General features: G+C 43.7%; 1 protein-coding gene across 3 annotated transcripts in view; it reads left to right on the forward strand.

Annotated features, from left to right (window-relative positions):
* LOC137628752 (protein Spindly-like) overlaps window positions 1–20,971 on the forward strand; it is a 178,705-nt gene that overhangs the window by 5,029 nt on the left and 152,705 nt on the right. For all 3 annotated transcript variants that reach the window (XR_011041389.1, XM_068359936.1, XM_068359935.1), the window contains exon 2: window positions 18,279–18,503. Coding sequence is in view for 2 of the 3 variants with exons in the window: in XM_068359936.1 (XP_068216037.1) it covers window positions 18,342–18,503 (162 nt within the window). In the remaining variant the exon portion in view is untranslated. The remainder of the gene's footprint in view (window positions 1–18,278; window positions 18,504–20,971) is intronic.

Below are 20,971 nucleotides of genomic sequence, written 5' to 3' on the forward strand. Positions count from 1 at the left end.
ATGCTTCCAGGGAAGGTAATGGTTCCACTTCAGTCGCTAATCCCGTCTGTTACCACACCTGCTCCCATAGACCTTGAGCTGTGTTGCAAGACATGCAGGCCAAGCTTAGTCCTTGTTAGAGGATTTTTTGTTTACGGAGTCAATGTGTCACGGGGAAGACGTTCAACAACCAGCAGAAGTGACTTGTTGTGACGCAGTGCGGCAACCTCAGCAACCCGATAAGGAGTTGTCTGTACGACCCAGACAGTCTAGACAGATTCGGGTTGTCACTGTACTTCCTCGCTTGCCCATGGTTGACAGTTCACAGACTGTGCACCAGTACCATGATCTTGTGTCCGGCTCCGTCAGACGACTGGCTTTTAAGAGCTCCCACAAGTCGTCGCTGTCTGGAGATTTTCAAATGGACTATGGATCTGACCAAGGAACTGGGCCTCCTGGTCAATTTTGAGGAGTCTCAGCTCGTCCCATCCCAGACCATTGTCTCCTTGGGTATGGATCTTCAGAGTCGAGCTTTTCGGGCTTTTCCGTCGGCCCCAAGGATCTTCCAAGCCCTAGAATGCATCCAGAGCATGCTGAGAAGGAACCGATGCTCAGTCAGGTAGTGGATGAGTCTAACAGGGACACTTTCATCGCTGGCCCTGTTCATCGTGTTAGGGAGACTCCACCTCCCCCCCCTTCAGTATCATCTAGCTGCTCACTGGATAAAGGACATGGCGCTAGAGACGGTCTCAGTTCCTGTTTCCGAAGAGAGGAGGTCTTCTCTCGCGTGGTGTAAGAACAGCTTTCTTCTCAAGGAAGTCTACCTTTGGCTGTTCAGAAACACGACCGCCGTCTCCTCTCGGACGCATCAGACACGGGCTGGGGTGCGACTTTGGACGGACAAGAATGCTCGGGAACATGGAATCAGGAGCAAAGGACACTTCACATCAATTGCAAGGAGTTGTTGGCGGTTATTCTGGCCTTGATAAACTTCAAGTCCCTCCAGCTTAACAAAGTGGTGGAGGTGGACTCTGACAACACCACAGCCCTGGCTTACATCTTCAAGCAGGGAGGGACTCTTTCGTGGAAGTTGTTCTAGATCGCAAGGGACCTACTTATCTGGTCTAAAGATCGAAAGCTAACTGGTAACGAGGTTCATTCAGGGCGGTATGAATGTCATGGCAGATCACCTCAGCCGGAAGGGTCAGGTCATCCCCACAGAGTGGACCCTTCTCAAGAATATTTGCAGCAGACTTTGGGCCCTGTGGGGTCAGCCAACCATAGATCTGTTCGCTACCTCGATAACCTAGAGACTCCTGTTGTATTGTTCTCCGATTCCAGACCCAGCAGCAGTTCACGTGGATGCCTTTCTGCTGGATTGGTTCCATCTCGACCTGTATGCATTCCCGCCGTTCAAGATTGTCAACAGGGTACTTCAGAAGTTCTCCTCTCACAAAGGGACACGGCTGACGTTGGTTGGCTCCGCTCTAGCCCGCGAGAGAATGGTTCTTAGAGGTACTGCAATGGCTGGTCGACATTCCCAGGACTCTTCCTCTAGGAGTGAACCTTCTAAGTCTACCTCACGTAAAGAAGGTACACCCAATCCTCCACGCTCTTCGTCTGACTGCCTTCAGACTTTCGAAAGACTCTCAAGAGCTAGGGGCTTTTCGAAGGAGGCAGCCAGAGCGATTGCCAAAGCAAGGAGAACATCCACTCTCAGAATCTATCAGTCTCAAGGGGAAGTCTTCCGTAGCTGGTACAAGACCAATGCAGTTTCCTCAACCAGTACCACTGTAACCCAGATTGCTGACTTCCTGTTATATCTAAGGAAAGTAAGATCCCTTTCAGCTCCTACGATCAAGGGTTACAGAAGTATGTTGGCAGCGGTTTTCCGCCACAGAGGCTTGGATCTTTCCACCAACAAAGATCTACAGGACCTCCCTAGGTCTTTTGAGACCTCAAAGGAACGTCGGTTGTCCACTCCAGGCTGGAATCTAGACGTGGTCCTAAGGTTCCTTATGTCATCAAGATTTGAACCTCTCCAATCAGCCTCTTTTTAGGACCTCACATTAAAAACTCTTTTCCTCGTGTGCTTGACAACAGCTAAAAGAGTAAGTGAGATCCACGCCTTCAGCAGGATCATTGTTTTCACATCTGAAACGGCTACATGTTCCTTGCAGCTCGGTTTTTGCTAAACGAGCTTCCTTCACGTCCTTGGCCTAAGTCGTTCGAGATCCCAAGCCTGTCCAACTTGGTGGGGAATGAACTGAAGAGAGTACTTTGCCCAGTTAGAGCTCTTAGGTACTATCTAAAAAGGTCTTAACCTTTACAAGGACAATCAGAAGCCTTATAGTGTGCTATCAAGAAACCTTCTTTTCCAAGTTCTAAGAACTCAGTTTCTTACTATTCAGGCTTCTGATTAGAGAAACACATTCTCATCTGAAGGAAGAAGACCTTGCTTTGCTGAAGGTAAGGACACATGAAGTGGGAGCTGTGGCTACTTCAGTGGCCTTCAAACAGAGCCATTCTCTGCAGAGTGTTATGGATGCAACCTATTGGAGAAGCAAGTCAGTGTTCGCATCATTCTATCTCAAAGATGTCCAGTCTCTTTACGAGTACTGCTACACCCTGGGACCATTCGTAGCAACGAATGCAGTAGTAGGCGAGGGCTCAGCCACTACATTCCCATAATCCCATAACCTTTTAACCTTTCTCTTGAATACTTTTTATGGGTTGTACGGTCGGCTAAGAAGCCTTCCACATCCTTGTTGATTTGGCGGGTGGTCAATTCTTTCTTGAGAAGCGCCGAGGTTAAAGGTTGTGATGAGGTCCTTTAGTATGGGTTGCAGCCCTGTATACTTTAGCACCTTTGAGTTGATTCAGCCTTCCAAGAGGAACGCTGCGCTCAGTAAGGAAGACGATCTTATTAAAGGCAGAGTAACGGTTCAAGTCGACTTCCTTACCAGGTACTTATTATTTCATTGTTATTGTGGATAACTGATTATATGAAATACGGGATACTTAGCTATCCTTTAGTCTTGTACACTGGTTTTTCACCCACCCCCCTGGGTGTGAATCAGCTACATGATTATCGGGTAAGTTTAATATTGAAAAATGTTATTTTCATTAGTAAAATAAATTTTTGAATATACTTACCCGATAATCATGATTTAATTGACCCACCCTTCCTCCCCATAGAGAACCAGTGGACCGAGGAAAAAGTGAGGTGGCGTCAACAACAAGTACTGTAGTACCTGGCCACAGGTGGCGCTTGTGAGTACACCCCCTTCTAGTATAGTGATAGCTGGCGTATCCCTCCCGTAGAATTCTGTCGGGCAACGGAGTTGACAGCTACATGATTATCGGGTAAGTATATTCAAAAATTTATTTTACTAATGAAAATAACATTTTAAATCTCCTATGCTACTTGCGGAAACCTCTATTAATGAAGTTACAGATTTTAGTACCAAATTCCCGTTTTGATCTTATCACATTCCACAGGAGCCTCCTTCCACTTGTTATCTCCGAAGAAAACTGATAGTGCTTTTGTCGTAAATTACTTGCTCGAACAGATCAAAGGATCCAACGTTTTGTATTCTAAACCTCTTGGTTATTTGTTTTCAATATTGGAATATACAATATAATTACAGCTCATTTTATATATCATGTTAATAATAAAAGGTTAGGGTTGAAAGTGCGTGATATAGTAAGTCTGTTGATGGGAAAGGAAGCCAAGCCCATATGCAAACAGGCTGGAGTGCGAAGCTGCAATTCATCCCTTTTATAATTTTGTATATATTAACCAAGAGTTGAATTAGATAAATAAGACAACGCCAAAATACTAGCCCTCAGCTTAACGTGCGTAGCGAAACATGTTCCGCTTGCCAGAACATAGTAGCAATGAGATCATGTTGAATCGTGAGCGAAGCGAGCTACGGTGGAGCAAAAACCAATTGAAGTAAATGATAAATTAGATAAGTAAAATAATGCTAAAATACTAGTCCACGGGGTTAACGCGCAAAGTGTAACATGTACTGGTTGCCAGGACATAGAAAACAATGAAATAATGTTTATCTGCAAACGAAGCAAGGTACGGCAAAAAACCAACAACAAATAATTACAAGTGAATATGCTCAATTAAGTAAGGAGGTATTTGTAGTAAGATGATCACTGCTACGAACGACTCCGTGAAAAACAGGATTGAAAAGTTACGTTTTCTTTGCGACGAGGCCCTGGCATAAAAAAGGTTCAGTGTTTTTATCATGTTTCATGACTATTACTGTACTAGGTTTTGATTATGGTAACTGTATTTTTTATTACAATGACTGGTTTTTTTTATGGTGACTGGTGGAAACAACATTGTAAAAAAGTTAACATACAATTAGACAGGTTTATGGTATATTTTAAGGTGTTTCAAAATTAGTTAATGATGATATCTAGTGCAAACCCATAGCTTTTCAGTTATGGTAGTCAACCTACCATAACTCAAAAACTATGGATTTCTGCCAGATAATCATTATCAAAAACCTCCATAACGCTACTAAATACACTAAACAAATATTACTTTCTACAAACAAGTTATTGCACTGTTCTATAGTTTTACTTATTTTTCCAGCTGAACAGACTTGTTTCATATTTTAGTGTATGAAAATCTATGCTAGTTTATGCATGTTACGGTCAAACGTTAAGGTCAAGGTCGAGAAATAAGCTGCCACGACGGAGGTCTGTTTTGTATTTCTTCCCATTATTGTTGCTTCATTTTAGTCATTTTTGTGTTCGCCAAATGTAATATAATTTAGTGGTTATCCCAGTGACACAAACCTGGTTTGTGAGTGGGAAACCTGTAATATAACTAGCACTACCAATGTTTTCTGATGGGGGAAAACAAAGGACAAAGGAAAGACAGCGATTCATTTTAACCCAACCTAGGGTACCAGGTCTGTTCCATTACTTACTAAGGGGCTTTACTGGCCCCTGTAATCCCTTATCCTAATGTCACTTATGATGACATCAATTAGCATGAAAACAAAATTTCTCCTTGATTTTACCTATCACCAAGCATGCCATAACCATACAGTGAATGGAGTTTATTTTGAATATACTGTAATAAGTGACTGAAATAGGTTGAATTACAATAAATTCCTGTATTGTACCCATCTGCTTACTAAAGGTTTGTTCAGTATATGATTAAAAATGGTTGATGAATGACAAAAATAACTTATGCACAAAGATCTGTAAAGATTTAATGGGTTCAAAAGTTTGAGAAATGATAGTAAAAATATTAAGAGATTTCCAAAAGCGTAAGACAATAAGTCACTACTGTATTACAGTCTTAGATGTCAACAACTGAATTGGATAGTGCCAGTGTTCATACTGTTTTTGTTGATTGATACGTAAATTGTGCACTGGTCCGTTTTATTTATAAACAAACCAGGCCAAAAGGGAAAGCACTTGTTCAGTCCTTACAGTGAATCCCTTTTTGGCATAAGATTAAAAGTCTCCTGTAATTACCTGTGAGGGACTAGCCGTGTCAATCCTATGGTTTGTTGTTAGTTTAAGTCAAGTGTATGGCTAGCTGAAGGCTCAATAGATATTACTTAATTTCTTATTCATTGGAAATATAATGCATTATTGCTGAACAATATTGCTCCAGCTAACCTGACCCAGGGAGCCATAAATGTAAGATTGAAATACTTGAATTCATTCTATCCTAACTTTAGGAAGTGAACATCTTGATAGGGTGCAGGTTACCCTTGGCATAAAGAGTTAAATGGTTTACCAGCAGGAAAAATGACAGTGGTAACAAGCTGTTTACCTTTTAAAGTGAAGTCAGAAGAGGTAGTTTGCAGGTATATTTTATGAATCAATATTTTTGTAAAAGATATAAGGAATATATACGGTCATACGTAGCTTAAATTGTTAATTAATTCTAACTCGATATGAAGGTCAGTACAGTATTGTAGGTTACATTACAGTACTGTACTTCATCTTTAGTGTGTTACTGAGAGACCTATGTAAGACATGAATAACTGTAACTGGAATTTATTCTTACATGAATAAACACCCTCATTTTTATTAGGAGTATGCTTTTAGCTTAGGTGGAATTCAGTAGTTAAGATTCTATTACAAGGTATTCGTTGTTACTTAGGGTTAGTTGGGAAGCCCCTCCCCCCCAGGACACTGAGTAGCCACTTTATTTTCAGCTACCAGAGATCGTTATGTGCAAGGGTTTTATGGTAGACAAAGGCTTTGCAGTTTGCTTCCCAATTATGTTCTATTAAATTCCTTATTCCTGATCTGGGTATTAATCTCTGGCAACGTCGTTCAGTTACAGTAGTTCTTTATGCATATTGCATAAGATTTTCCATGATTCAGGTTATCCATTGCATTCAGGTAACCCAAGGCTTACCATCCTGTACATAGTATGAGGTATACAGTTAATTCTAACGGTCATGTCTTCTCCATCATAAGGCATAATACTACACAGTATTCTGGAAGTTATATTTCAGCTGTGACCAGATTGTGGAATGATCTTCTTCATCAGGCAATTGAATTAATGGAACTTCAGAAGTTCAGATTTTTTTTTTCTGTTGAACAAGCGGACAAGTCTCGTTTTATAGTTTACTTTATATACAGTATGTCTGATCTAAATTGAAATTATTACTGGTCTTGGAATATTTTATATTTCTCATCATAATATATATTATATTTGCTATTCCCTTTCCTCACTGGGCTACTTTCCCTTTTGGAGTCCTTGGGCATGTAGTATTCTGCTTATCGAACCAGGGCTGTAGCTTGGCTAGTAATACAGAAACTGTGATTTTCCATGTCGGAACAAGAAGTTATGTGTGGCTGACGATTGAAGGGGAAGAGTAGTGGCCTTCTTCCCTTCATCAGTGTCTTCCTGTTCTGGAAGGAGCAGCCCGGATGTCCTTGAGAAGGCAAACTTCAAGTTCTTCTTTCTCCCCTGCTTGCTTATTTGTAGCAAAGTATAGGAGTGGCATTACTGTATAATGTATGTCTCTCTCCCTCTGGAAGAGACAGTGCTGTACCTGAAACCCGAAGGGTGTCTGAGAACTCTCTGTACTGCTGATCGGGTTTGTTCCTTTCCCTTCCTGTGTGTTCTCTCTCTCTCTCTCTCAGAAGAGTATATGTTCCGAGAGTCGTCTCTTGGGAAGAAGTTCGTTACATACTGCTCCGGCTTATCTCTTCCTAAAGGTAACCGGAGGATTGACCCATAATCTCTGGTAAAACCATAGACTCCTTTAAGGAAAGACTGGAACGTCCCCTGCTCGGGGTTTTTAACTTGATTCTGAAAGATTAACTTGAGTCTGGACTAAAATGACTTCTAGAAGGGCTAGAAACACGTTCTCTGGATCTAAATGGGGGTTTTTGAGGATGGTGAGTTCAATAGTAACATTTTCAACACCACCCGGGGTCATCTTCAAGGTCTAAAGGTCATTTATCAAGGTCAAATTTGTGAATTTTGGTCATTTTTGCTCGTTTTTTGTGTGTAACTCATAAATGGTGAGAGATAGCTGATTATAATATGAGGCAAGTCTGCAGAGCTGTCCGAATTTAATATATATTATCATATATCGTCCTTCAAGAAAGGACTGGAACGTCCCCTGATCGGGGTTTTTAACTTGAGTCTGAAGGATTAACTTGAGTCCTGGACTAAAATGACTTCTAAGAAGGGCTAGAAACACGTTCTCTGAGTCAAAATGTGGGTTTTTGAGGACGGTGAGTTCAATAGTGACATTTTCAACACCACCTGGGGTCATCTTCAAGGTCAAAAGGTCATATTTCACGGTCAAAATAGTGAATTTTGGTCATTTTTACTCGTTTTTGTGTGTAACTCATAGATGGTGAGGGATGGCTGATTATAATAAGAGGCAAGTCTGTAGTTCTGTCCAAATTTAATATATATTGTCAAATATTGTATTACTTAAACATTCCAAACAACCCCTAAAACAATGAAACACTAAAATAAGAAATAAAACGAGTAAAAATGACCAAAATTCACTATTTTGACCGTGAAATATGACCTTTTGACCTTGAAGATGATGAAGATGACCCCAGGTGGTGTTGAAAATGTCACTATTGAACTCACCGTCCTCAAAAACCCACATTTTGACTCAGAGAACGTGTTTCTAGCCCTTCTTAGAAGTCATTTTAGTCCAGGACTCAAGTTAATCCTTCAGACTCAAGTTAAAAACCCCGATCAGGGGACGTTCCAGTCCTTTCTTGAAGGACGATATATGACAATATATATTAAATTCGGACAGCTCTGCAGACTTGCCTCATATTATAATCAGCTATCTTTCACCATTTATGAGTTACACACAAAAAATGAGCAAAAATGACCAAAATTCACAAATTTGACCTTGATAAATGACCTTTAGACCTTGAAGATGACCCCAGGTGATGTTGAAAATGTTACTATTGAACTCACCATCCTCAAAAACCCCCATTTTGATCCAGAGAACGTGTTTCTAGCCCTTCTAGAAGTAATTTTTGTCCAGACTCAAGTTAATCTTTCAGACTCAAGTTAAAAACCCCGAGGTCCTGACGTTCCAGTCCTTCCTTAAAGGAGTCTATGGGTAAAACTGACCCAGAGTGGTTTAGAGGACTGACCCACAATGTTTATTTATACTATAGTGCATTTATTATTAAAGTTATTTGATTAAATATAATAACATATGGATTCCATATAACATTAACACTTATATGTTGTAATAAAAACTTTTATAACAGTCATTGGTAAATTTTACACATTTGCAGGTAGAACCTTGGATAGGGGTTGTGACCTGGGAAGGGGGTCTGGGGTCTTGCCCCCGGCTAGGGATTGTGACCTGGGAAGGGGGTCTAGGGGCTTGCTCCTGGCTGGGGGTTGTGACCTGGGAACTTCTAGGTTAGGTTAGGTGGGTTTGTTAGGTTCTGTACCCTTTTTAATTACATATTCATACCCTATAAACATATAAAATATTTGATAAAAAACAGTAAATAAAATATCAATGCAATATTAAACTTTTCCTTAATAAAATCATGTAATAATACCAAAGAATTAGGTTTAGAAAAGAAAATAAACATTGTGGGTCAGTCCTCCAAACCACTCTGGGTCAGTTTTACCAGAGATTGTGGGTCAATCCTCCGTCTGGGTCAGTCCTCCGGTATTCTTCCTAAACACAGACTTACCATTTGTCAGCACCCTTCAGGCCACAGTAGCAAAGTTATAATTTTGCCTTCACCTAGTGAAGAGCACTCTCCGTGATGCTAATACGCACGTGTGTAATCACATGCTTATGTCCGTGCACGCTCATTTAATATACAAAGGTCAACTAGAAGCGCTAGTTAACCTGGATACTCATGCCTTCTGAGAGAGGTATATGCTCCTGTTCATGCAGGGTTGCAGACCATGCTCGCCATCGTGGGCGTGAGCATATCCCTGACTTCAAACACTAACTTTGGCTCTCATCCTAATTGGAATAAAAAGAGACAATTGTTAGAACATGCTTATTCCCCATGCTATAAGAATCCACCTGTTTATGATCAATCTCCCTTTTGCAATCAGTCTCGATTGCCAAGAACAAGGCGGTCCACAGGTACAGTATATACTCCTAGAGTGAACATGTGAGCCTTTCAGTAATGCAAGTCTTCGACCGGGTCACTCAAGACTCGAGTGGGGTCAAAGGTCACCTCCAAAGCTGCTAAGGAAGAGAGCCCCTTGTTTTTGGCGGCCTCTTCATTGCAATACAAGTCAGGTTCTATTGTAGAGGTGAACATCAATAATCTGTGGATTATTTCGACTTCCCCGCTCCAATTTTGGGAGACAAGTCAAAAGACGTAGATCCTACAAGTCAGGACTCGGGTCCTGCTCTAGTGTACTTGAAAATCCCGAGTCTGAAGCAACCTTCCTAACAGGCTACAGAGCCAATTTTTCTAAACAATTTTGGTTTCTGGTTATATTGACCACTCCCAATTGCTACACTCCGGGTGGCCTCTGGACTTGCCAATGCTCCACCTATATATGCTGATAGAATTACCCTTTTGCTTGTGGTATCGTAGAACGAATAATTTGCTGAGTGGAGTCTCTTTCTAATGAATTGCTGCCCTCCTCATCTTCCTTTGCCGAGGAAGCTCCACTCAATGTCTGCAGCCTTGAGCTATGCTTCAGACTTGGATCTTTCCCCTTCGGAGGATCAACCTGGGCTCAGGAGTAGCTTCAAATGGTCTCCCTGCTCCAGGAACTTGAGCCCCTTAGGGATTTTGCTCGAGTCCTCAGGTCTCTCAATCGGGTCCTCCTATACCCTTGATTGGGCATTAGATAGAATTTGACCCCTAAACTACTTGTAAACCTCAGCTTAGGCAGTACGATGAGTGTATCCACGACAAGTTCGTGTCCTCAGAGAGAAGAGTGCTAAGAAATACACTTTATTATTATTATTACTAGCCAAGCTATAACCCTAGTTGGAAAAGCAAGATGCTACAAGCCCAAGGGCTTCAATAGGGAAAAATAGCCTAGTGAGGAAAGAAAATAAGGAAATAAATAAATGATGAGAACAAATTAACAATAAATCATTGCCACCAGATGGGCCTCCCCCAGCAGAAAATCAATTGCCTCTCCCTCTCAAGGTCATCCCCATTAAGGAAGGAGGAGGAAAGTTTCGCAATCTTCTCCCGACTTTTGAGATATGAGACAGGAAAAGAAGTAAGTGGTCAAGACGGGGGAATGCTGGAGGAAAATGAGCCAGTACTCTCTCCTTTTCAAAGGGCAGTTTCATTCCAGTCTTTGGGGGTAGGCAGGCCCATTCCAGGACCCTTTTTCAAGCCTGATTCTGTCATCACGCCCCTACACTTGTCGAAGAAGTGACAAAATTGCCATAGGCGACCGTTCCTCCTCCAGAAGGGGTGACCACCAGTTACAGTAGTTCCATTCTTGGTTGGGGCCCTTCCAGTGAAGAAAGAGTAAGAGAGGGCCTCGTTAATGTTAGGATTGGCAGGCCCCCATGCGAGCTTCATTTAGTGGGGTGATGCCTAGCGACCCACTTAGAGAAGTGGCAGGAACACGGAGCAGACAATTGGATGGTTCGAATAATCCTGCTGTATAAAGTCAGTATGGATACATAGTGTACTGTATATTATTTTATCTGTTCATAATCTACACCTTCACTGCCATCCTCTGATCAGGATCTCAGGACGATAGTCAAAAGGTAATCTAGCCTCTCCCCGATGGCCCCTATAACTCATTCAAAATGAGGATGTCTGGGTCTTAAGTTTAGGATGGTACAGTATCCAAAGATTGTATTCAGGTAACCAGGAACTATCCTTACTCACCATTTACCCCTGTAAACTACATTATGCAGAGACAATACTTTTGTCTAGCTTGTAATCTAAACATGGAAGCTATTACCTGTAGAATTTCATCCCTTTGCTCTCATATTTTTATTGTTTTATAGTATTGGGACTTTTATGAAAGATCTAAGATCTGGGGTATGATTTTTGTTATGTTTAAATTTGCTAATGTGGATGTTGAAATTTTTTTTTAATAAAATATCTGCATTGAAGTTGAGACTACTGAATGTTGAAGTGCCAGAAAGCTTTTCCATTAATTTTATATATTTATTTTTCAATATTAAACTTACCCGATAATCATGTAGCTGTCAACTCCGTTGCCCGACAGAAATCTAAGGAGGGATACGCCAGCTATCACAATACTAGAAGGGGGTGTACTAACAGCGCCACCTGTGGCCAGGTACTCAAGTACTTCTTGTTGACACCTCCTCAATTATTCCTCTGTCGTGCCTCCGGCTAGACGTTCTGGGATACGCTCATGGTCTTCGAGTTTATTCTCGCTTATTTGGTGATGTATTCTCTTTGATTTACGGCTGTCGCATTACTGGAAACCTTCTGATATTAGCTAGATAGCTTTTATTTAATTCAGTTTAACGGTTAACGAATTTTTGCTTGTTTTTTGGATCTCCCTTTGACTTCTCTTGAAAACAAAATGTCTGACATTTCGCAAGCCCCCTCCCATAGACGTTGTAGGTCTTGCAATAGACGTATTCCGAAGGTCTCGGTAGATCCTCACACCGCTTGTTCTGACTGTAGGGACATACCCTGTCAGTTAGAAAATCGATGTGAGGAATGCGCCGGTCTTTCGGAATTGGATTTTGTCCGACTTTTAAAGTATTCTTCTAAGTTAGAGAGAATTAGAGCTAGGAGGAGTTCTTCTCACTCTTCTTTATTTTCCTCATCTCATGATCCTCTTCCTGATCCTACCCCTGTAGTGGCTACCCCCGAACCTACTGTGTGCCCTCCGCCTGATATGTCAGTGGTTTTACGTGCTATTCAGGCTTTAGGCGATAAGGTAGAGTCAGTGGTAAGTGACCATAAGTCTCTGATGGCCGAAGTGAAAGAGTTGAAGGCCAAGAGTGCAGTGGGTGAAGTTAGTGCCAGTGCTGTGACGAGTGCTAGTGTCGGTGCAGTGCCTTGTACTAGTGTTAGTGCCAGTGTGGTGCGTGGGGATTTTTCTGTGCGAGCCAGTCGTTCTCCCAGTCCGGGACCTCTTGCAAGCTCCCAAGCCCAGGGGAGAAGCAATGTCGAAGGGCATAAGGGTTCGGCAGGCCTTGTTAGGCGCACAGAATCATCCTCAGTGGTTGCGGGCGTGTCTACCACAGACCGTCACTCCCACTTGCAGACGATTGAGCCCGTCTTCCGCTCGTCCGCTGATCTTCCCTCGGGGAAGAAACGTTGGTCTCAGGTCTCTAGACCGCTTAAACGCAGAGTCCAACCCTCGAGTGCTCAACCAGGTTGCAGTCGTTGGCTCAGCTCTGACTCGCCTCAGTCTTCTAGCGAGTGTACTCCGCCCAAGAGGAGTAAGGTACAACAGAGCTGCACCGGTGGTGCAACCACTGTTATGGCTTTGCCTCAGTCTGCTACTGTCTCTGCTGATCCCAAGTGGTCTATGCTTCAGTCCATGCAAGCTCAGCTTTCAGACCTGATGCGTGAGTGTCGTGCTGAGAGTGCTGTACCTCCTGCACCTGTGGTACACCTTTCTCCTGCACCGGTTCAGCCTGTGCTGCACCCGCCTGCACCGGTGGTGCACCAACCTCCTGCACCCGTTCAGCCTGTGCTGCACCCTCCTGCACCAGTGGTGCACCTACCTCCTGCACCGGTTCAGCCTGTGCTGCACCCGCCTGCACCGGTGGTGCACCAACCTCCTGCACCCGTTCAGCCTTTGCTGCACCCGCCTGCACCGGTGGTGCACCAACCTCCTGCACCGGTTCAGCCTGTGCTGCACCCGCCTGCACTCGCTGCACCCAGTCGCAGCTCCATCTGCCAGGCGTACGATGTTGTACCAGTGAGTCAGTCTGCTCAGCTGCTGCACCGAGCTCTACCCGTGCACCCTGATCCTGCTCCTCAGACATCTCTGCTTGCGGGAACTTTACCTTGTTCTACACAGCCTCGATCTATTCACGCTCCACTTATACCACAGGAACAGGAACTTGCTGCACCTCCTCCTTCCACCTCTGTTGTTGTTCCTGCTCGTTCTGACTCTGCGGTTCAGCATTCGTTTCCGATCCCGTCGCCTCATTCTGGGGTTGAGATTTCGGATGATGAGGAAGCACACCTTGATCCCTCTTCGGACGTGGACGAATCCAGACCCTCTCCACAGTCTCTTGATTTTCGCAAGGTCTTGGTTCTTCTCAGGGAGGTTTATCCAGACCATTTTGTCTCAGCTATACCCCGCTCTCCACCATCTGAGTTTTCGCTGGGAGTGCAACAAGCTCAGTCTTCCTATACCAAGCTTGTCTTAGCTAGATCCTCCAAGAGGGCTTTTAGGATCTTAGGGGAATGGCTGCAGTCTAAGCAACTTCTTGGCAAGACTTCCTTCATGTTCCCTCCAACGAAGCTCACTTCGAAAGCGAGCGTTTGGTATGCCACAGGGGAAGCACCAGGCTTGGGAATACCTGCCTCTGCCCAGGCTGACTTCTCAAGTCTGGTAGACTCGCCTCGAAGATCTGCTATGAGACGCTCAAAAGTGTGTTGGACCTTCTCGGACTTGGATCACTTGCTTAAAGGAGTGTTTAGAGCTTTTGAAATGTTTAATTTTCTCGACTGGTGCCTGGGGGCCCTCAGCAAGAAAACCTCCCATACGGACAAAGATTCTGCCATGCTGTTAATGTCCTGTATGGATAAGGCCATCAGAGATGGATCGGGCGAGCTAGCGTCCTTGTTTGTATCAGGGGTTTTGAAGAAAAGGGAACAGCTGTGTTCTTTCCTTTCTGCCAGCATTACCCCTTGCCAACGTTCACAACTTCTGTTTGCTCCTCTTTCGAAGTTTATTTTTCCCGAAGAGCTCATTAAAGATTTGTCGGCTGCTTTGATACAGAAGGACACGCACGATCTTGTAGCTTCTTCGGCTCGTAAGTCTAAGGCTACCACCTCAGCCCCTAAGACTTACCGCCCCCCAGTGGCTGATACCCCTGCGACTAGATTCATACCGCCCTTTCGTGGTAGAGCCCCCAGCCGAGGAAGCTCCCGTCCAGACTCTTACAGAGGCAAGTCCAGGAAAGGATCCAAGCCATCCAAAGGAAAACACTGACTCCCCGATTCTCCAGACGACAGTAGGAGCCAGACTCAAGACCTTCTGGCGAGCTTGGGAGATGAGAGGTGCAGACGCACAGTCTGTCAGTTGGCTGAGGTTCGGTTACAGGATTCCATTCTTCCTTCAACCACCTCTGACCACTTCGCCCATCAACCTCTCTCCCAACTTCAAAGAGGAGGACAAGAGGCTAGCTTTGCACCAGGAGGTGTCGCTTCTTGTGCAGAAGAAGGCTGTGGTTGTAGTCCGGGACCATCAATCCCCGGGCTTCTACAACCGCCTCTTTCTTGTGGCCAAGAAGACAGGAGGTTGGAGACCTGTGCTGGACGTCAGCGCTCTCAACGAGTATGTCACCAAGCTGACGTTCACGATGGAGACAACCAAGTCGGTCTTGGCAGCGGTCAGACAGGAGGACTGGATGGTCTCATTGGACTTGAAAGATGCTTATTTTCACGTTCCGATTCATCCAGACTCCCAACCTTTCCTAAGATTCGTTTTCGGAAAGGTCGTCTACCAATTCCAAGCCCTGTGTTTTGGCCTAAGCACAGCTCCTATGGTCTTTACCCTTCTGATGAGGAATGTAGCCAAATTCCTTCACTTGTCAAACATCAGAGCCTCCCTCTACCTAGACGACTGGCTGTTGAGAGCCTCCTCGAGTCGTCGTTGTCTGGAGAATCTTCATTGGACTTTAGACCTTATCAGAGACCTGGGTCTATTAGTCAATTTGGAAAAATCTCAACTCATTCCCTCACAATCCATCGTGTATCTGGGAATGGAAATTCAGAGTCAGAGTTTTCGGGCTTTTCCATCGGCACCCAGGATAAGCCAAGCCCTAGAGTGCATCATGAGCATGCTGAAGAGGAACAGTTGCTCAGTGAGGCAGTGGATGAGTCTCACAGGGACTCTCTCATCCCTAGCCCTGTTTGTCGAGCTGGGCAGACTCCACCTCCGCCCTCTTCAATTCCACCTTGCAGCTCATTGGGACAAGAGTTCTACCCTGGAAGCAATCTCTATCCCTATCAACCAAGAGATGAAGACCACTCTCCTGTGGTGGAAGCACAACCTCCTTCTCAAGGAGGGTCTATCATTGGCCATCCAGACCCCCCAACTTCATCTCTTCTCAGATGCATCGGACTCGGGCTGGGGTGCAACCTTGGACGGAAAGGAATGCTCCGGAATGTGGAACGAGGAACAACGTTCTCTCCACATCAACTGCAAGGAACTGCTGGCAGTTCATCTAGCCCTGTTGAACTTCAAGTCCCTCCTGCTAGGCAAAGTGGTGGAGGTGAACTCGGACAACACCACAGCCTTGGCTTACATCTCCAAGCAAGGGGGGACCCATTCGAGGAGCCTTTACGAGATCGCAAGGGACCTCCTCATTTGGTCAAGAAGTCTAAACCTCTCTCTAGTCACGAGGTTCATCCAGGGCAATATGAACGTGTCAGCAGATCGTCTGAGCAGAAGGAATCAGGTCATTCCCACGGAATGGACCCTCCACAAGAGTGTGTGCAACAGACTTTGGACCTTGTGGGGTCAACCTACCATAGATCTGTTTGCCACCTCCATGACCAAGAGACTTCCTCTGTTTTGTTCTCCTGTTCCAGACCCTGCAGCAGTTCATGTGGATGCTTTTCTACTGAACTGGTCCCATCTCGACCTGTACGCATTCCCTCCGTTCAAGATAATCAACAAGGTTCTGCAGAAATTCGTCTCGCACGAAGGGACACGGCTGACGCTGGTTGCTCCCCTTTGGCCTGCAAGAGAATGGTTCACAGAGGTACTACAATGGCTAGTAGACTTCCCCAGGACTCTACCTCTAAGAGTGGACCTTCTACGTCAACCTCACGTAGACAGGTTACATCCAAACCTCCACGCTCTTCAACTGACTGCCTTCAGACTGTCGAAAGATTCGCTAGAGCTCGAGGCTTTTCGAAGGAGGCAGCCAGGGCTATTGCCAGAGCAAGAAGGGTTTCCACTCGTAGGGTCTACCAGTCTAAGTGGGAGGTCTTCCGAAGCTGGTGTAGAGCCAATTCAATATCCTCTACCAATACCTCTGTGACCCAAATAGCTGACTTCCTGCTTCATCTTAGGAATGAGAGATCCCTTTCAGCTCCTACGATTAAGGGATATAGGAGTATGTTGGCCTCAGTTCTCCGCCATAGAGGTTTGGACCTGTCTTCCAACAAGGACCTTCAAGACATTCTTAAGTCTTTTGAGACGTCTAAAGATCGTCGTCTTTCCACTCCAGGCTGGAATTTAGACGTAGTCTTAAGGTTCCTTATGACATCTAGGTTCGAACCTCTCCAGTCAGCTTCATTCAAGGACCTTACCCTCAAGACTCTTTTTCTCGTTTGCCTGGCAACAGCTAAGAGAGTCAGTGAGGTTCATGCCTTCAGCAAGAACATTGGTTTTACGACCGAGTCTGCTACATGTTCTTTCCAGCTTGGATTCCTAGCAAAGAACGAACTTCCTTCACGTCCTTGGCCTAGATCGTTCGAGATACCTAGCCTTTCCAACATGGTAGGTAACGAACTTGAGAGAGTTCTTTGCCCTGTCAGAGCTCTCAAATATTATCTCAAGAGGTCTAAACCTCTCCGAGGACAGTCAGAAGCCTTATGGTGTGCCATCAGGAAACCCTCGAGACCCATGTCCAAGAATGGGCTTTCATATTATATAAGGCTTCTGATTAGAGAAGCACATTCTCACTTAAAGGAGGAAGACCTTGCATTGCTGAAGGTAAGGACCCACGAAGTAAGAGCCGTAGCTACTTCGATGGCCTTTAATAAAAACCGTTCTCTGCAGAGTGTAATGGATGCAACCTATTGGAGGAGCAAGTCAGTGTTTGCATCATTTTATCTGAAAGATGTCCAGTCTCTTTACGAGAACTGCTACACCCTGGGACCATTCGTAGCAGCGAGTGCAGTAGTAGGTGAGGGCTCAGCCACTACATTCCCTTAATCCCATAACCTTTTTAACTTTTCTCTTGAATTCTTTTTGTTGTTTTTATGGTTGTTACGGTAGGCTAAGAAGCCTTCCGCATCCTTTTGATTTGGCGGGTGGTCAATTCATTCTTGAGAAGCGCCTAGGTTAAAGGTTGTGTAGAGGTCCTTTAGTAGGGGTTGCAACCCTATATACTTTAGCACCTTGGGTTGATTCAGCCTCCAAGAGGAACGCTGCGCTCAGTAAGGAAGACGAACTTAAAAAAGAGGCAGAGTAACGGTTCAATTCGACTTCCTTACCAGGTACTTATTATTTCATTTGTTATTAGAGATAACTGTTATATGAAATTTGGGGATACTTGGCTATCCTTTAATCTTGTTCACTGGTTTTCACCCACCCCCCTGGGTGCGAATCAGCTACATGATTATCGGGTAAGTTTAATATTGAAAAATGTTATTTTCATTAGTAAAATAAATTTTTGAATATACTTACCCGATAATCATGATTTAATTGACCCTCCCTTCCTCCCCATAAAGAACCAGTGGGATCGAGGAATAATTGAGGAGGTGTCAACAAGAAGTACTTGAGTACCTGGCCACAGGTGGCGCTGTTAGTACACCCCCTTCTAGTATTGTGATAGCTGGCGTATCCCTCCTTAGATTTCTGTCGGGCAACGGAGTTGACAGCTACATGATTATCGGGTAAGTATATTCAAAAATTTATTTTACTAATGAAAATAACATTTTTTCAGGTTACTTGTAAAGCAAAAAATAAAAACCTATATTGAAGTCTTCTAGTCGGGACATCAACAACTATGGAGGAAAGTACAGATGTGCCTCAGCTTAAACTCCGTTTAGAAGAAGCTGAGAAAAATGCTATAACTGCAGCAAAGTATGGAAAGCTTCTTCTAGAAGAAAACCATGAACTTCATGTGAAATTAGAAGATACTATCAAAGAATATTCTTTGAAATTAGAGGTAAGTTTTGTAGATTAAACTAAATAATAACCATGTTGAAAGGTAATATCAATTCTATCTAGGGTTTGATTTCTCTCATTTTTTTTTTATTGAAGTTTAAGAGTCCATTATGAGGATACTTTAAAGATTTTTAGAGTCCACTTGATTTATGAGATGGAATAAAGCCGGGGCAATATATTTTCATATGAAATAGTGTCTGTTTTTGTTTAGATAGCGTACTCTGAATGATATTTAAGTACAGTGTACTGTACTGTATTACATCATATTGATTATAGTACTTTTATATTGTTATGTTAACTCTTCCTGTTTTTTTAATCTTACTTACAAGAGGAATAGCTACCAACAAACCAGGTAAGTCCTCTTTATTCTGGTCCTAAAATTTTTATTACTCTTATTAATATTATTATTATTTAAAAAGGGGGAAGATTATCGAGCCCAATGAATAGAACTTAACTCTTACAGAACTGACCATTGAGTACTGTACTCCGCTGTATAGGTGGTTGCAGGAGCCAACCTTTCCTCTCTTATTTAGTGAATCAATAAGATAGTATATCCTGTTGGTGATGGATGCTTGCTTGTTGGTTCAGAGAGCCAACTTCTTGCCAATGAGCATCCTAAATTAAAGACAGAGGTTTGGATATACAACCCAAAGTCTTTTCTCATAATTCCATTACGACCAAGCCTGTTCACTTTTTTCTGATTACGAATCATGAAGTGACTAGATGACAAGGCAGGTAGGCAGGACCCTCTCTCTCACCTGTATAACATCCATTAACTAGTTACCAAGCTACAGTAACAATATGCAGCTTGTGCCATAAGTTACTCTATTCCTAAATGGTAGAGATTCTGATTTGTATTTCTTGGAAATGAAGCTGTCTAGGAGGAATCTGAGCTGGTTGAGGCTCGATTGCCAACTTGACCGCTTTGCTTAAGTTATCGAACCAAAAAGGTTGTTTGCCAACTGTAGATAGGTCTGGGATTTCCTTAGGGAGACCAGGAGGTGGAGAGCGCTTCCTTGCACGGCGCTGCTGTGGGACCTGAAACTGTGGAGAAGTGATAGTGATGGGAACAGGCATCATCAGGTCTTCTTTTGATACCTTTCAAGGGCGATCAGGAGAAATAGGTACGTCTGAGTACCTATTTTGAGGGTGTTTAAAAACCTTCCGTAAAAGGAACAGGACGTCCAGAAGGCGCGGCTGAGATTGAGGACTCGAGACACTTCCTTGCTCGTCAATGTGTGTGAAAGGTGCGCAAATGCGCAGAAACCTCTAATTCACGTGCACGGGCGCGTGACTCATGTGCGAGAGCTCGCAATTTACAAGCACAAGATAGAGAACAAGGAGAAGCCCTTGGAGACCTACGACGAGCAGGCAAACGATGATCGCGCGCTGGAGATCAACGAACAGGTGATCCAGAACAATAGTAAGGCGAGCGATGTGTTGCGAAGGAAATGCTCGTGTGTAAAGATGAGACTCGTAGTGCTTTGGTGAATAACGTGCAGGTGAGTGCAAGCTTTGCACAGGAGAACTTTTGGAAGGAAAGTGAGCTGGCAAAGGGTTTCTCTTAGACTTCTTCTTACACCTATGCCTAAACCTCTCCCACTGGAAGGCAGACCAGAAAGGATGATAGAAAGCAATGGTCTGTATGGCCAAGTCTTAGTGGGAGCAGAGAGTGGACACGTCCGTTTTCTCCAGAGCCAAAAGAAAACGGTAAGATATCACTGGTGTGTGAGTGAGTAGGGGGTACTCGGTTACCCTGGATACCCCCTCCACCCTCCCACTAACTAGTGGTTAGGTGGTTGCCACCTCACTCTTTAGTCTAATGGCTAGTTTTCCAGCTTTGCCGAAAGATAATCCTTATTAAATAGCATTAGGTTGGTACGTTAGGAAAAATACAAATTACTTCCAAATTTGTCACATTTATCATGATTTACATTTCTGACGACATGGGGAACAGAAAATGTAGTGCTATTTCCTTTGTCAGGCTGAAAGTTATCAAAGAGGCTGATATGAGAAACCTCTTGTAGTCAGATAAAAGGCAAAACAAAAAAAAAGAACTTAAAAGGAGGGAGGGACACACCATGGTTGCTGATGCAGGCAGTTTATATGTGAGACGAGATACGAATCCTTGAAATATAGCTCGTGCATTATCACTAAATAGTGTAGACTTTGTTCTTAGGATATCAGACATTGCACTTCAGAAAAGTACAGTACATATGTTTAGATTCAAAAATATGTTTTATGATTTGTTTTTCTTGAATGGTCTGATACAATAAAACTACTGTTGAGTCACATTCTCACCTAGTTGGGGTCTCCAAGTGCCATAAAAAATGGACTGGAAGTGATGTTTGTATCATGCAATGTCTGGTCTAATTCACTTTCTGTAGACCTTATTAAATATAAGGCTGAATGCTACCTGAAGTGTACATTGAAGGATAATCTCATTATGGTCTACCTGTGTATGCTAAA

The sequence above is a fragment of the Palaemon carinicauda genome, chromosome 36 (genome assembly GCF_036898095.1).
Source record: "Palaemon carinicauda isolate YSFRI2023 chromosome 36, ASM3689809v2, whole genome shotgun sequence".
NCBI lineage: Eukaryota > Metazoa > Arthropoda > Malacostraca > Decapoda > Palaemonidae > Palaemon > Palaemon carinicauda.